At 59.0% G+C, this 14,313-nt stretch overlaps 5 protein-coding genes across 5 annotated transcripts; all 5 read right to left on the bottom strand.

The window, feature by feature from the left end:
• Positions 1–238: 238 nt before the first annotated feature.
• Positions 239–1,327, bottom strand: PSEUBRA_005313 (Ribosomal RNA-processing protein 7; the record flags this gene model as incomplete). The annotated part of the gene is made up of 1 exon (XM_016438759.1): positions 239–1,327. One exon carries the CDS (start codon positions 1,325–1,327, stop codon positions 239–241), a length of 1,089 nt encoding a protein of 362 aa, XP_016290609.1.
• A 322-nt stretch (positions 1,328–1,649) lies between these two features.
• PSEUBRA_005312 (Zn(2)-C6 fungal-type DNA-binding domain protein) lies at positions 1,650–3,737 on the bottom strand (the record flags this gene model as incomplete). Its single annotated transcript, XM_016438757.2, has 1 exon — positions 1,650–3,737. The coding sequence occupies one exon, from the start codon at positions 3,735–3,737 to the stop codon at positions 1,650–1,652; it is 2,088 nt and encodes a 695-aa protein (XP_016290608.2).
• Positions 3,738–4,181: 444 nt separating this feature from the next.
• On the bottom strand, positions 4,182–6,138 carry PSEUBRA_005311 (IMP dehydrogenase/GMP reductase; the record flags this gene model as incomplete). Its single annotated transcript, XM_016438754.1, has 2 exons — positions 4,182–5,353; positions 5,649–6,138. 2 exons carry the CDS (start codon positions 6,136–6,138, stop codon positions 4,182–4,184), a joined length of 1,662 nt encoding a protein of 553 aa, XP_016290607.1.
• A 539-nt stretch (positions 6,139–6,677) lies between these two features.
• PSEUBRA_005310 (MOZ/SAS-like protein) lies at positions 6,678–7,994 on the bottom strand (the record flags this gene model as incomplete). The annotated part of the gene is made up of 1 exon (XM_016438744.1): positions 6,678–7,994. The coding sequence occupies one exon, from the start codon at positions 7,992–7,994 to the stop codon at positions 6,678–6,680; it is 1,317 nt and encodes a 438-aa protein (XP_016290606.1).
• Positions 7,995–8,565: 571 nt separating this feature from the next.
• On the bottom strand, positions 8,566–13,440 carry PSEUBRA_005309 (ABC transporter, transmembrane domain protein; the record flags this gene model as incomplete). The annotated part of the gene is made up of 1 exon (XM_059465501.1): positions 8,566–13,440. The coding sequence occupies one exon, from the start codon at positions 13,438–13,440 to the stop codon at positions 8,566–8,568; it is 4,875 nt and encodes a 1,624-aa protein (XP_059320436.1).
• Between the last annotated feature and the right edge of the window lie 873 nt (positions 13,441–14,313).

Here is a 14,313-nt window from a genome sequence, read left to right as displayed (position 1 = left end):
CTACGAAGAAGATGGAATCGCATCAGCCAAGCTCGACACTCTCTCAACGCGGCGTACGAGGTCATGCTCGACTTCCTGCCCGCTCATAATTCAACCTCGCGCACACTTCCTACACCACTGTACTTTTAGACAACCTCAACCCATCGGTCACCTAACCACCCGCCTGCATGCGCAAAGCACAACCACATGAACAGTCAACCACGCATGCTGCTCTAAACAAACAGGTTCGATTGGCCCATCAATACGGCTTGAATCGCCTCCCCTCCTTCAACTTGGCCACCTTGGCTCGATCCCTCTCGAACTTGATCCTCAGTTCCTTGAGCTCGTCCCTCTTGCGCTCTCTTAGCTGGAAGCGGTAGAAGTCCTGCAGACCCTCGCTCTTGCGTTTGCCGTTCTTGCCTTCGACATAGCCGCCCTTGGCGATGCCCACCGAGCCGCCGGATTCGGCGGATGCGCCGACACGACCGTATTTGCTGCTGGAAGAGCGTTGGACGATGATGAATCCGTCCTCGTCGAGGAGTTCGCCAGAGGGGCCGAGGGTGACGCCGCGTACGCCGAGACGACGTGGTGCCGGGTGGGCGACGCGGTAGGTGTGCAGGGCAATCGTCGAGTTGGCCCACGCGGCGATGGCCGGTAGTGCTGGACGGGAGAGCGTGTGTTGCTGAAGAAGGAACGTGAGTCCGGTTGGCGGAGCGTCTTCCTTGCGTGTGGGCCAGCGAAGACCTTTTCGAAGCGCTTCCATCGCACGGGTCAATGTGAGCCCATCGAGGAAGACGACATGCGCACTGCTCGCCGTGGCCAAAAAGGATGTGCCCCCAGCCGCCTCGCGCGGATCCAGACTGGGTAGAGGTGTAACGCGCGGCACTCGACTCTTGCGCTCCTGCTGCTTGCCTTTCTTCTTCTTTCCGCCCTTTTGCTCTGCAGCCGCAAGCTGATGCTCTTCTTCCTCTTCGGCTTCGGAGCCCGACTCGCCTTCGCCAACCATTTCCCGCTCATCCTCCTCATCCGCCACCGCCTGCCTCCGGAACTTGACGCTGCTCACGCCGCCCACTTTACCAAACACCCCCCGAACCCACTCTTCGTCCGCGTCCACCGGCAAGTTGGCCATGAATAGCGTGCGATCCGCTGGCAGCTTATCAAGTTTGGAGCTGGATGCGGTCTGTGAAGCTGCATGTTGTCGGACGTAGAGCCAGTGTTTTGCGCTCGTGTGCGGGATGGCGAGGGGTACGGCGAGGAAGCCGTTCGTCAGCTGAATTGCCGCATCGCCACTCTTGGGCTTCGACGCTTCGCCGTTCGCCGACGTTGAGCCCTTCTTGGTCTTGCCCATGGTTGAGACCGGCTCGAATTGCCTGTCGATGATGCGTAGAGGTGGTGAACGGTCAGCCGGTGAAGCAGGTTGAGAAGAACCCTGAATCGACTTTTTGTGTGCAGCCAAAAAATTTCCTGTGTGGAGAAAATCTCACAGCCGGCCGAAACAGCAACCTGCCTAGCCCTCAAGTGTCATTCGACGTCCTCACGATTGAGGCGCCGATGTCGTCAAGACACGCACAAGTGCTTCGATCCAGCCATCAGGTGGCAGACTGGCACATCGCAAAGCACTAAAGGTTCTATGGACGGATGGTTTTGCGATGTCGAGCGAAAGCTTGTGATCATGGTTCCCCTCCAGGCGCCGGCTCCAGCCCACCCTCGGGCGTAAGGCTCGCCACGAGCCAAGACCACCACTCGTACACATCCTGGCCCATCTCTGGCATCAGTCCCACCTCTGACCCTTCCACCTCCCACTCTGTTGTGTTCGCCCCCTGCTCCTGAGACATCTCGATGTGGTTTGTCCTGTGCACCTCCCCCTCGGCCAGTCGGCGTCGCACCCTCCCCCGGATGAGACTGACAATCCCGATCTCCTGCCGAATGCATCGGTTCGGATCAACACCCTTCATGGCCACGCTCTCCTCGGCTCGCGACAGGAACTCGTCCATCATACCCACCAGTTGGCTGACCCTCGCTAGATCCGGTTCGGTGAGCAAACAAACGCCCAGGGCAGATGTCGCGTGGAAGTGGAAGAAGCGGCCGCCTACGAAGGCGTCCGTTGCGATGTGCGGAGGCCAGGTGAGGAGGGAGAGTTCCTGGCGTGCCTGATGGTCCCAGATGGCAGCTTGGAGGGTCGATGCACGAGAGCGCTCGAATCCTCGCTCAGCGCTCCCGCGACGCAGGTAGGGCAGGTGCAGGGAGAGTTGGAGGTACGCGAGCGATACATGGAGGATGTACCGATGTAGGGCGATGGTTCGTCCGTCCGGTCCCTCCGGTGGCCCCTCGTCCCTGCGATACGGCGAAGTTAAGCTGTTCGCCATCGTGTTGAGTTGTGCATCGAGCTGTAGAATTGCTTCGTACGTCAAGTCGACAGAGTTGGAAAAGTACAGCTCGAGCATTCGACCCACGATGCCCGTCATCTCCTCGCGAATTCGCAGGATCGGAACCAGCTCGAACCTCCCTCTCTCCCTTGCGCCGGTTGAATTCGGACCAAGGGTGGTGGTGCAAAACGCATCGTGCACCAGTGGCGCCTGCCCCACGATCAACGACGAGAACCGATCCTCAAAGAAGAGGTGGGACCAGATCACCCGACGCATCTGCACCTCCTTGCCCTCTGCTTCCGACGGAGGACCAAGCCGATGGAGTCCCAAAGCTTGCGCCTGCCTCACCGCCGCGCCCAGCACGAGCCAGCTCTCCTTCGCCTGTCGCAGCAAGATCATGTACCGCGCTAGCAGCAGCTGTGCCAGAACGCCGAATGCGTCGTTGCACGCCACGCTCTCCGCCAACATCAGCGCATTGCGGCAGTGAAATGCCATCTTGGCCGCCTGCGCAGCGCCCTCTTCCTGACCTCCCATCGATGGTGGTTGCGACAACAAGGTCAGCGCCAGCACCGCAAACAACGCCGCAATAACCGACAACTGATTCGGTCCGTCCTGTCCATACCCCTCGTCCTCCCCCCAGATCACGTCCACAGCCCCATGCAGCGCTTCGCGGAACCACACCTCGTCAAACGGGAACATGAGCGGGTTGATGTCGCGGAAAAACACCTCGAGCAGCACCATCGTGTGCGACTGCGCTGGAAAGGTGGAGCACAGGTCACGGATGGTTGAGGCGGCGAGGGTGCGTTGGCGGACGAGACGTTCAAAGTGCGCCGAGGGCGGGTAGGTGTGTGTCGAGGACGAGAATTCGAGTGTCTCGGAACCGATCTGGGCGCGAAACGGAAGAGAGGCGGCGGTGGTGATGCCTGGATTGTCTCGTTTGGATAGATGGCGGGGGTTAGATGCGGCTGCGACGGAGTGTGTGGCTGGAGTGTCGCTGAGGAGCAGAGCGGAGGTGTTGGTGGCATGGGGTGTCGAGGCAAGACTCGTGGTTGATTCGTTCGTGACGGCGACGCTGGAGCTGTCGGTCCTCTCCGCACGCACCATCCGCTCCAACACGCCTTCTAGCCGCCTCATTCGCTCCCCTTCTCCCTCCTCATCCCCATCGAACGGCACGCACGCATCTGCTACGCCTCGCTCGACGCACTTGCCGCACGGCGTCTCGCGATCGCATTTGTGCTTGCGCCGATGACACTCGGTGCAGCTGTAACGGACGCGACGCTTTCGCTTCTTGCGCTGGCCGAGTAGCGCCAATGCCTCCGAGTGGAGCTGTTCGAGCTGGTTGGTGTGCGCAAATGAGGAAGGGCCGGGGTCTGGCCGGCCGTTCGGTGCCATGGTCGTTCGTGATCTTGATGAAGGCGGAATGGATCACCAATTCGAGTGCCGACGCCCGTCACGCCCCTCGCTCGGTCGAGTCCGGTTGCATGTAGACCGACTGCGCTTCTCGCAAGGGCTCAAGCTGAGCGTGACAGAGGCGAGTTGTGATTTGCATCGTGGTGAGAAGCCAAGATGTGAGGAGGCGTTCCTTCTTCGGTCATTTCGGCTCCACATTTTGGCTCAGGGTCCAGCCGCCGACTCGGACCGACCGACCCTTTCCCCCTTCACAACACAGCAGCACAGTCCACACCTCACAGCGCCAAGCAGTCAAAACGGCAGACAAACATGCTATGAACGGGAATCGAATGGCCTCGTCCATGATGGACGGAGCTCTAAAGTACAAAGTTGCGGGCGATTGAGTTAGACCAGGCGCGCGGGAATGAAGACGAGACTGTCGACAGTCTAAGAAGAGAAGAGACGCTTCTCGTAGCTGTGCAGGCCATGCACGCCACCCTCGACCTGAGCACTGGCAGTCCTGAGCTCGAACCTCACCTGGCCAGACCCAACGGCTGGCCTCAACTGGTACAGATGAGGAACACCCATGTCCTGCAGACTGTGCTGCAGACCCGTGTAGAGGTAAGGGAGGAACTTCTTGACGCTTCCCTTGTCCTGCACGGCACCGGCGACACCCTGAGCGACCTTGACGGCGTCGCTCTCGGAGAAGTAGCGCTGGGTAGCGGCGTTCTCGTCGGCGGCCACCTTGTCGGCTTTGGCGGCGCCCTTGCCGGTGGCGCCGGCGATGCGACCCTTCTTCTGGTGCTCCATGGCCTCGATGGAGCCCATGCCACGGTAGCCCTTGAGACGCTTGCCGTCGCGGTAGAAGTAGTCACCGGGCGACTCGGTGGTTCCGGCGAGCAGACCACCCATCATGACGGCAGAGGCGCCGAGTGCGAGGGCTTTCGCGATGTGACCGACGTTCGAGATACCACCGTCGGCAATGACGGGGACACCGAACTTGGAGGCGAACTCGGCAACGGCGTGAACGGCAGTTCCCTGAGGTCGGCCGACGGCCATGACCTCTTGAGTGATGCAGATGGATCCAGAGCCCATGCCGACACGGAGAGCGTCAGCACCAGCAGCGATGAGGCTGGCAGCCTGCTCGCGGGTCACAACGTTACCGGCGACAACGTCGACGTGAGGGTAGGTCTGCTTGATCCACTGGATCATCTCGATCTGGTAGACCGAGTTGCCCTGCGACGAGTCAAGGATGACGACATCGAGGCCAGCCTCAACGAGGAGACCGAGACGCTCGCGGTCCGAGGGGCGCGTGCCAATGGCAGCGGCACAGTAGAGCTGCTTGCTGTCGGGACGCTTGGATGCAAGAGGGTAGTTCTGGTTCTTGAGCAAGTCGGAGCGGGCGAGCAAGGCGAGGAGACGGCCCTCACCATCGACGATGGGGAGCTTGCCCTTCTTGCTGTCACGGAGGATGGAGTTGGCCTGCTCGAGGGTGACGCCCTTGGGTGCGGTGACGAGGTCGGTGGTCATGACCTCGGAGAGAGGGAGCGAGGTGTCGCGGAACTGAACGTCACGGGCAGTGACGATACCGAGCAGCTTGCCGTGCAGGGCGCCGGTGTCTACGAAGCAGGATACCATGAATGCAAAGTGATGGGGTGACATGATCAGTTTGCTTGTTCTCGATCAATGTTGACTGGCAAGATATGTGGTTGAAGGAGCGAGAGGAATCAGAGTTGAAAATCGCATCCGCACACACTCTCCCAAGTCTAAGGGAGAGGCTCGGAAGAACGAAGGTTATATGATTTTGGTTGTATCATCGTTTGGAAGGGTAGGTGCGTGGCGGGCGAACAGCGTGTCGAGAAGTCGAGAGGGTGTCGAGAACCGAAGGGGAAGAAAGCCTGTGCGACAACTTACCAGTGATGGGGATACCGCCGAAACCAAGGCGCTCCTTGATCTCGAGCACGTCGCCGACGGTGGCCTTGGGGTCGAGGCAGAGAGGCTCGGTGATGAAGCCGTTCTCGTACTTCTTGACCTTGCGAACGACACTCGCCTGCTCCTGGGGGCTCATGTTGTTGTGAATGACACCCATGCCACCCATGAGACCCATGGCGATGGCCATCTCGGTCTCGGTGACAGTGTCCATGGGCGACGAGAGGAAGGGGGTGTTGAGGGTGACGTTCTTGGTGACCTTGGTGCGGAGGCTCACGTCTGAAGCGTTGAAGTTGATGAAGCCAGGGAGAACGAGGAAGTCGTTGTAGGTGAGACCGCCGTGCTGGCGCGAGTCGATGAGCTCGGCCATGCTGAGACCATCGCCGTTGGCGTAGGTCTTGAGGTGCTCAAGCGCCTGAGCAGGCGAGAGGACCGCCTTGTCCTGGGGGATCTGAAGTCCGTTGCTAGCCGGCATCGTGTGTGTGTGAGTCTATGGGAAGACGAGAAAGCGAAGGGGTATGTTTGAAGAGAGTGGCTCTTTGGCAAAGAACAGATCGGAAAGGAAGGTGTCACTCTTGCGCTGAGTGGTTTTGAGGTTTCTGGCCGTCAGCTGCTGCGCAAGAGAAAAGTTGGTTGCAGACAGCTTAAGCGAAAAAATTTAGGACTTTTTCAGCCTCCTCAGCCAAAAAGCTCAAGCTGGGAAGAAAGCAGCAGACAGCCATAAACGCGCTGCGCAAGACACGACGAACTCTCGCTCTTTCTCTCGCCACACAATCTCCGCGGGTGATTTTCGGCAGCAAGATGTCAGATCGGCTATCGGTTCAGGATTAGAATATGCCGCCGGTTCTGCTGAAGACGCCTCAGACCTGGTCTAGCTTGCTCTTGGTGAAACCATCCCTTCGCTGCTAGAGACCCACGCATCAGGCTGACCATGACGTGCGACGATAGTTTCAGGCCAAGACGAGTGTGCAATATGATGTAGATTGCAAAGCCCGGCGGTCGCGATTCAACGACTCATGCGAAACGAGCCATCTTCCTCGGCGGACCGTTCCCGTTGCCCCAATGCGCCTCCTCATCCTCCTCTTCGTCCTCCTCATACACCCCACCCAGCCCCGGCCCTGTCTCCAGTAGATCCTCCACATCCACCCCGACCATATCCCCGTACTCCTCCACGACGCCCTCAAACGTCTCCTGCAGCTTCTGCCGCTGCTGTCCCTTCTCCAGTTGGATCAGAATATCCTTGTTCTGCCGGTAGATGCGGGCCTTGACCTGAAGCCTGTATGCCTTGACCTGTTCCGCGTTCGACGTGTCGATGTGCATGAGTTGAACCATCTCGAGCACTCTGCTCCACTGTCTGGGTGCGAGCTTGTGCGCGAGCCGTTGCCCCTCGATCCATTCCTTGTCCAAGGGGGCGTGGAGCTTGCCCTGTGCTTTGGCAGTCTCGACAAAGCCACCGGGGGCCAGGAGACGACGCAGATCGTTCCCGTCGCGAAGGCGGTCAAAGTCTTCGCTCGGGTCTTCCACCGTCAGCTCGGTGACCGAAGCGCGGTTGCGGATCTGGTCGTATACCGTCGTGTACAGCGCCCCTCCATGCCCCTGCTTCTGGTACGGCGGCAGGATGACAAACTGCGATAGACGGATCCGCGAGGAGTCCGGCCAGCACCAGAACTTGTACAGACTCGTATAGCCCATAAAATGATATCGCGACCCAACTCTTTCATATAGAGTAAAGAACTCCCAGTTGATCTCGTCTTCTTGGATGTAGCTCGCACCTTCGATGAAGAGCAGGGCAAACAGCTGCATGCGCCGGTGGTACTCGCGGAAGCCAGGTGTCTCCCATGTCGATCGGTATACCTCGAACACCCTCGCGTCTGGATCGTCTTCTGACAAAGCTGACGCAGCGAGCGACGAGGCACTGCTTTTGCCCTTGCCTTTGTTCACCTTGCGTCGAGTGTAGCTGTGCACCTTCTCGCCCAGCGGTCGGAAGCTCTCGTCCCTCTTCAGCGCTGCGTCAAAGTCTTGCTGCCCGGTCGAAGATGAGGAGGCCGAGATGTGGTCAGCGGGCAGGAACTCTTTGATTTGGCCCTCGACGTCGTCCAATTTCGCGGTGGTGGCCTCGTTCTTGGCTTGATGCTTGATGTCGAGAAGAGAAACAAGGCTGCCTGATGCTACGTTGAGGTTGATGGCAAGACCCTTGTAGCCGTAGATCGTTTCCGCTTCGCCGTAGATTGGGTATGTGAAGGATGGATGAAATGCTGCATCGCCGTTTGGCGAGCCCACGAGGCGAATTGCCAGCGCCGCTGTACTGTTGGCCGACCAGGCGTCTGTCATGCTGATGTCGGCTCCGCTTGGGTGCTGTCTGCAATGAGGAGATGCACTTGGCAGCTACCGTCTGAGGTTGTGATGCCTTTGTTCTGGAGGTCGGGCGACGGATCAATGGTTGAAGTAGCAGATGAGCTGTTGCAAGCGTGTTGCAATGAGGCCAACCGACGTGTATGCTTGTTCGTTATCAAGGGCGAGATGCGAGATGGAAGATGGGAAGAAGATCAAAGTGATAGGGAAGCAGACCAGCCGAACGTGCGCAGATCGTTAAAAGTGTTGTTCCTGTCCATCTTCCGCACGCGAGAGGCTGGCAGGTCAAAGACGAGACGCGTTAAGTTGCAGAGGGCTTGCAAAGGTTTGGCTGCGATTTCACGCGTGGCTCCCCACCGCTCTGTCACATATAACCCAGCCCTTACTTGATACCGACATTCTAGCATCGCTTCAGCCAGAGACTCACACAAACCGGCAGATCGTGATTGAGCAGATTGAGCGCTATCTAGAGAAGGAAGGGGAGCTCCTAGTGAATGTTCTTTACAGTCCAATCTGAGTGCGAAGGGCGAATCCTGTGACGTTCTTCCACCTACGAGTCGAGCTTGGCCAGTCCCGCCTCGAGTGCCATGGAGAAAAAGATGCTCTGCTTGTCCTCGAGCAGCTTCTCCGGGCTGTCAAACTCGGCCACCGCGCCGTCCTTGAGCACCAGCACCCGTGTCGAGTCGATCACCGTGTTTAGTCGATGCGCCACCGTGATCGTGGTGCCCTTGAACTCGGAACGCACGATGCTCTGCACCTGGGCGTCCGTCTCGAGGTCGATGGCGCTGGTGGCCTCGTCGAGCACCAGGATCTTGGCGTTGCGGAGGAAGGCTCGGGCGATGCAGATGAGCTGACGCTGGCCAGCGGAGAAGTTGGTGCCTCCTTCGGTGAGCTGGGCGTCCAGCCCACCTTCGAGACTCTGCACGTGGTCCTTCATGTTGGCCTGGCCAAGCGCCTTCCACAGCGCAGCATCGTCCGAACGACCGGTGGGATCCAGGTTCTCCCGCAGCGTACCCTCCCACAGCTGAGGATCTTGCGGAATGATAGCGATCGCAGAACGCAGATCCTTGAGCCCGATCTTGGACACATCGATCCCATCGATCGAGATCTTGCCCTCAGCAGCCTCGATAATGCGGAAGAGCGCCAGCGTCAAACTCGACTTGCCAGCACCCGTGCGACCCACCACACCGATGCGCTCGCCCGCCTGAATGTCGATGTTGAGCTTCTTGAGCACCAGCCCGAGCTCGCGTCGGTAGCGCGTCGAGTACGACTGCAGGCTCACCTCGCCCTTGCCGGGCCAGTCCTCCGGTGGAGTCTGGTCCGGCACCTCGTACGGCGCTTCCGAAGTCAGGTCGGTGTACGACATGACACGCTCGACGCTGACAATGTTCTGCTCGACCTCGGACGCGGATCGCACGACCCAGTTGAGCGTCTGCGTAGTGCTGAGTGCTTGCGACATCATCAGGCCGAGCAGGCCGGCGTCCATCTTGCCGTTCTTCGTTCGGATGAAGACGGCCAGCGTCGAGGCGATGAAGATGATGACCGAGCCCATCATCTCGATGCGCACCGCGAGCCATCGGTTGCACGACACGGCGGGAAAGTAGCATTGCTGGTTGCGATCGACACGGGCCTCGGACGTAGCAATGAAACGAGCTTCTTGGCCGAAGGCTCGAATCGAGCTGAGACCACCGAGCGACTCCTGGAACCAGGTGAAAATGGGCGTCTTGCTGACCGAGTCGAGTCGCTTGAGCTCTCGGCTTGTGGCCAAGTAGTAACGCAGCACAGCGCGATACGCGAAGCCCAGCGGGATGATGGCGATCAGGAAGGGAGGCACCGAGTAGCCGACGACGCAAAGCACACCAAGCACCACCGTCATGGTACGGATGAGACCGTGGATGACACGCGGCAGCACCTCGTCGATGACGTTGACGTCGCGCGAGAACAGGTTGAGCAGTCGACCGGTCGGCGTCGTCTCGAACCACTGCAGCGGGCTGCGAAGGACGGCGTCGAACATGTTGTCATGGAACTTGCGCGCACTCGAAATGACGAGCCAGGTCCAAAGGATGAACGGAGCGATGCAGATGCAGATGGAAGCCAGGATACCAACGATGCCGTACAGCGTCAGGTAGAAGCGCGTGTTGTCAGCATTGCCACCGTTTTCGTTGGCCTTGCCCCACTGCTTCAAGACAACATCTCGCGAGACAGTCATGACCTGCGACAGAATCTGGGCGAGGATGTAGAGGACGACACCGAGGACGCTGCAGCTCTTGATGTACTGGCGGTAGACCTCGGGCTTGACGCGGCCCTGCTCGGACTTCTCTTTTGGTGCCGAGCTCTCCTTGAGCTGCCGAATGGTGTCCTGCTTGATCTGCTTCTTGGTCATGGTCTTGGGGCGAGCCATCGAGGCCGAGCTGATGCGGCGGTGCAGCTTGGACCCCTTCAGATCCTCGTCGCCGCCCTGCCCGTGAGAGTCGAGTTCCTTGTCCATATCGACGACCTCGAGGTCCTTCGGGTCCGTCTCTCCCTCCTCCTCTGCCGCCTGCTCACGCGCGCTCTGCTTGCCGAGACCGGTGATGAGGTTGTAGAGATCACCCTTCTTGGCCATGACCTCGTCGTACGTTCCTCGCTCGTCCAGGATGATACCGCGACGCACCGATACGATCTGGTCGCATTGAGGGAGGCACGAGACCGAGTTGAGCGTCAGGATACGAGCCTTGCTGCGCAGCAAACCTTCGGGTCCGATGACGTGCTTAAAGATGTGGGCACCGACGTGAGCATCGACAGCAGCAAGCGGATCGTCGAGCAGGTAGATGTCGGCGCGGGCATAGCAGGCACGTGCCAAGGCAATGCGAGCACGTTGACCGCCGGACAAGCTGACACCACGCTCTCCGACCTCGGTGCGATCGCCGTCGGCCAAAATGTTGAGGTCAGGTGTCAGAGCACAGGCGTCGATGACCCTCTGGTAGAATTCGGGCTCGTACTTGAGGCCGAAGAGGATGTTGTCACGGACCGTCGCACCCATGCACCAGCCACCTTGCGTGAAGTAGGCAGTGCGGCCCTTGACGATCGCTTCGCCGTCTGTGCGGACCATCTCACCGAGAACCGCCGACAGAAGCGAACTCTTTCCGTCACCGACCTTGCCGAGAACCGCGAGCAGCTCGCCCTTCTTGACGGTCAAATTGATGTCCTGCAGCGTTGGCACTGGCTGCTTGCGCGACCACTTGAACTCTCCGTCGCGGATGATGACCACCTCCTGGTCCTCTTCGGGCTCGTGTGCGGGGTTGTCGGAGTCGTTGAGCGTCTCGAGCAAGTTGTTGGGGCGGGATGGTGCGTCAGGGTTGGCGGGCTCGTCCTGACCAGGCAGGATGACCTTGCGTGCCGCAGGATCGAGCTCGCCGGCGTCGAAGAAATCCGAAAGGCGTGCAGCCGACACCTGGGCCTGCAAGAGCGCCGAGATGATACCGGCGAACATGGCGATGGGGAAGGAAAGCAGCTGGTAGAGCGCGAGGGCTGGGAAGATGATGTCGGCAGTCAAGGGTTCCGGGTTGGTGTACGCGTAGGTGACAAAGGTGCCGAGCGAGACAAAGAAGGGGATGGCGGTCCAGAAGAAGTTGAAGAAAGCCGAGACGACACCGACGGTGCGGAGCAGCTTGAGCTCTTCCTCGTTTCGCACCTTGAACAGCTTGCGGGTGAAGGCCTCCTCCCAGGCGAAGAGCTTAATCGACTTGATGTTGGTGAGGATCTCGTTCATGAGACGCGTTCGCTTGTCCTTGACCTTCATCTGCCTCTCGCTGAGACGACGCAGGTAGCGGGCGAGCGCCGTGTTGAGCGGAACGCTGACGACCATGATGGCGACACCGACAAAGGATGGCCAGCCAAGCAAGTTGTAAAGAGAGACAAAGGCAAGCGTCATCTGGAAGAGAGCCGACCAGGCAATGTGACCGTAGGTGCAGAGGTCCTGCAGACGCGTGGCATCGACTGACATGAGGTTGACAATATCACCCGTAGCTCTGCCGCCGCGATCCTCGTTGGAGAGTCGCAAGCTCTTCTTGAAGATGGCACTGACCAGACCGGCACGCACGCGCATGCCCGTGACGAACACGAGCTGGAAGTACTGATGCAAGAACGAAGTCTGAGTGACGGCGACACAGAAGAGAGCACCCGACAGCAGATAGCCCTGCATGGCACTCTGGTTGGGATCGGAGCTGTCGTAGCTCTGCACGAACTGGAGCAGCTTGCGCAGGATCTGGGGCTGGACGAAGGCGAGCGCGTCCTGTGCCGACTTGAGGACGGCAGCGAACAGGAAGGGACCACCGTAGGAGTACGCTAGCGTGGTCCAGATAGCCGGCTTGCCCGTCGCCTTGTCCTTGGTCTGCTGCCAGAACTTGTCGAAGCGGCGACCGAGGTTTTCGGCGTCTTCGTTGGCAGGAAGCGCCCACATGTCGTCCTCGGTGACGAACTTCTTGGCGCCGAGGGTCATGAGCGGCTGCATCCAGTGGAAGGTGACACGGCTGAAGATATTGGCCGTGGCGATGGGGCACTCTTTGCCAGCGTCGACAGCCTCGACGGTGGCAGGATTGGCCTCCTCGTCTGGGTCGGAGAAGACGCTGAAAGTGCTGCCGTTGCCTTCGCCGGGAACAGCATGGTATCCGTTGCCGTTGCTGCGCGTGTTGGTCGAAGAGGTGCGCTTCTGGCTCGTGTCATCTTGAGAATCGAATTCGACGCCAGCGCTTTCGAGAGCAAAGGCAACGATACCAAAGACGAAGCGTACAATGAAGGGTACGAAGGTCGTCAGCTGGTCCTTGATGGGCAACGACGGCCGTGTGAGCGAAGTGCGAAGCTTGACAATGCCGGCAAGCACGTGAGCGAGCCAGAAAAAGAGCAATGCGTCCGAGCTTCGTCGAGATCGAGTGTGGTTGAAATGTTGAAGGAGCAGAGCCAGAATGTAGCTGAGGACACCGACGGCGGACGACCAGAAGAAGATCGACTCTCCTGGTTTGCGGAAGAGGCCGTATGTGATGAAGGTCTGGAATCCAGCAGCGACGGCAAGAATGCCAACAACGACATGCTTGGCCCAAAGCAGGGAGCGAGACGTCCGACTCAGCTGCCTTTGCTCTTTTTCTGAAAGCAGCGCGAGGTGGATGCCGCCAAAGACGGCGAGAAGAAAGACGGGTGCTGTCCAGAAGGCGGCTTCTTGAAAGCAAGGCGTGAAATCGAGGTCACGCTGCTGCGAGACGGGGCCCCAACCTTCGACATTGTCGCACAGCTTTGCCAGCGATGGGCGAGACTGAAGTTGGTTCAGGGTCGATGAAAAGAAGCGGAGAGGCAGGCTTAGCAATGGATCCGCTCCGACGCCGTGTGATTGGAGGGAGGCATCAAAGTTGGAGAGCGAGCCGAGCTCTTCGACCGGTGCGGACCCCTCCATTGCAGTGACCGCGAGTAGAGTCTTGAAGTGATACAAGCGATTGCGGCTTTAGGCGGTCCTGATCACGCGATCCGATTCGACAGAGCTCCGGGCAGTCGGTCGACGATGGGCAGCGGTGCGGTCGCCCTACCCTGTTCCAGTATTCCTCGAGGGACCTGCTGTTCCAGACTATCCGACCGAAGCGAGATCTGCGCCTCGTCTATCGCAACCTGCACTAGAGGCGTTCGAGATAGATAAGGAGATGGCGTCAAGACGACAAAGGGAAAGGGGGATGGTGTGATGGTGTCGTCTTGTATCGTGCTGTGTGACGTCCAAGCTGTCAATCACGAATCGAAGGTCAGAGCGTCACAAAAGCTGAGCTTTTTGTTCTTCCTCTTCCTCCTCCTCCACGGCGAACATCGTCATCCCGCTCCACTCACCTGTTCGGCCGCCTCCTGCTCTCTGCTTGCTGCCGGATTTTCTGCCGAATTTCAAAAATGGCAAGAGGCCAGCCAAAAGCGGCCGTGTGCCGGAATCTGAATTCTTTGATTTTGGCCTTTCTTTTTGTTTGCTCTGTCTGATCGGCGCTCACGTAAACGTCGACCGGCAAGTTGAACATCGCCTTGTGCTGCCGCCATTGTCTGGATGGATAGCCGGACTTAAGCTGCAGCTTTCACTGTTACACACTATGCTTGCTTGGAATGAGATTACATTGTCCTTGAAGAAAGCGAAGAGAGAATAAAGAATGTGACGTGTGAAACTAGGCAAGGCCCGCAGGGCAGTAAGTATGCGAAGAAGCGAACATAGTGAGTGTGTACACGTCGAAGACAGGCTCTGCTCAAGCCGGAAAGCGGAGATTCCTCGACATCTCGACTGAGCAGGGGGGAAAAGATG

Source organism: Kalmanozyma brasiliensis (assembly GCF_000497045.1).
Source record: "Kalmanozyma brasiliensis GHG001 unplaced genomic scaffold PSEUBRA_SCAF5, whole genome shotgun sequence".
Taxonomy (NCBI): Eukaryota; Fungi; Basidiomycota; class Ustilaginomycetes; order Ustilaginales; genus Kalmanozyma; species Kalmanozyma brasiliensis.
The sequence above is the reverse complement of the archived record's forward strand: the minus strand, read 5'-3'. Positions and strand labels throughout refer to the sequence as shown.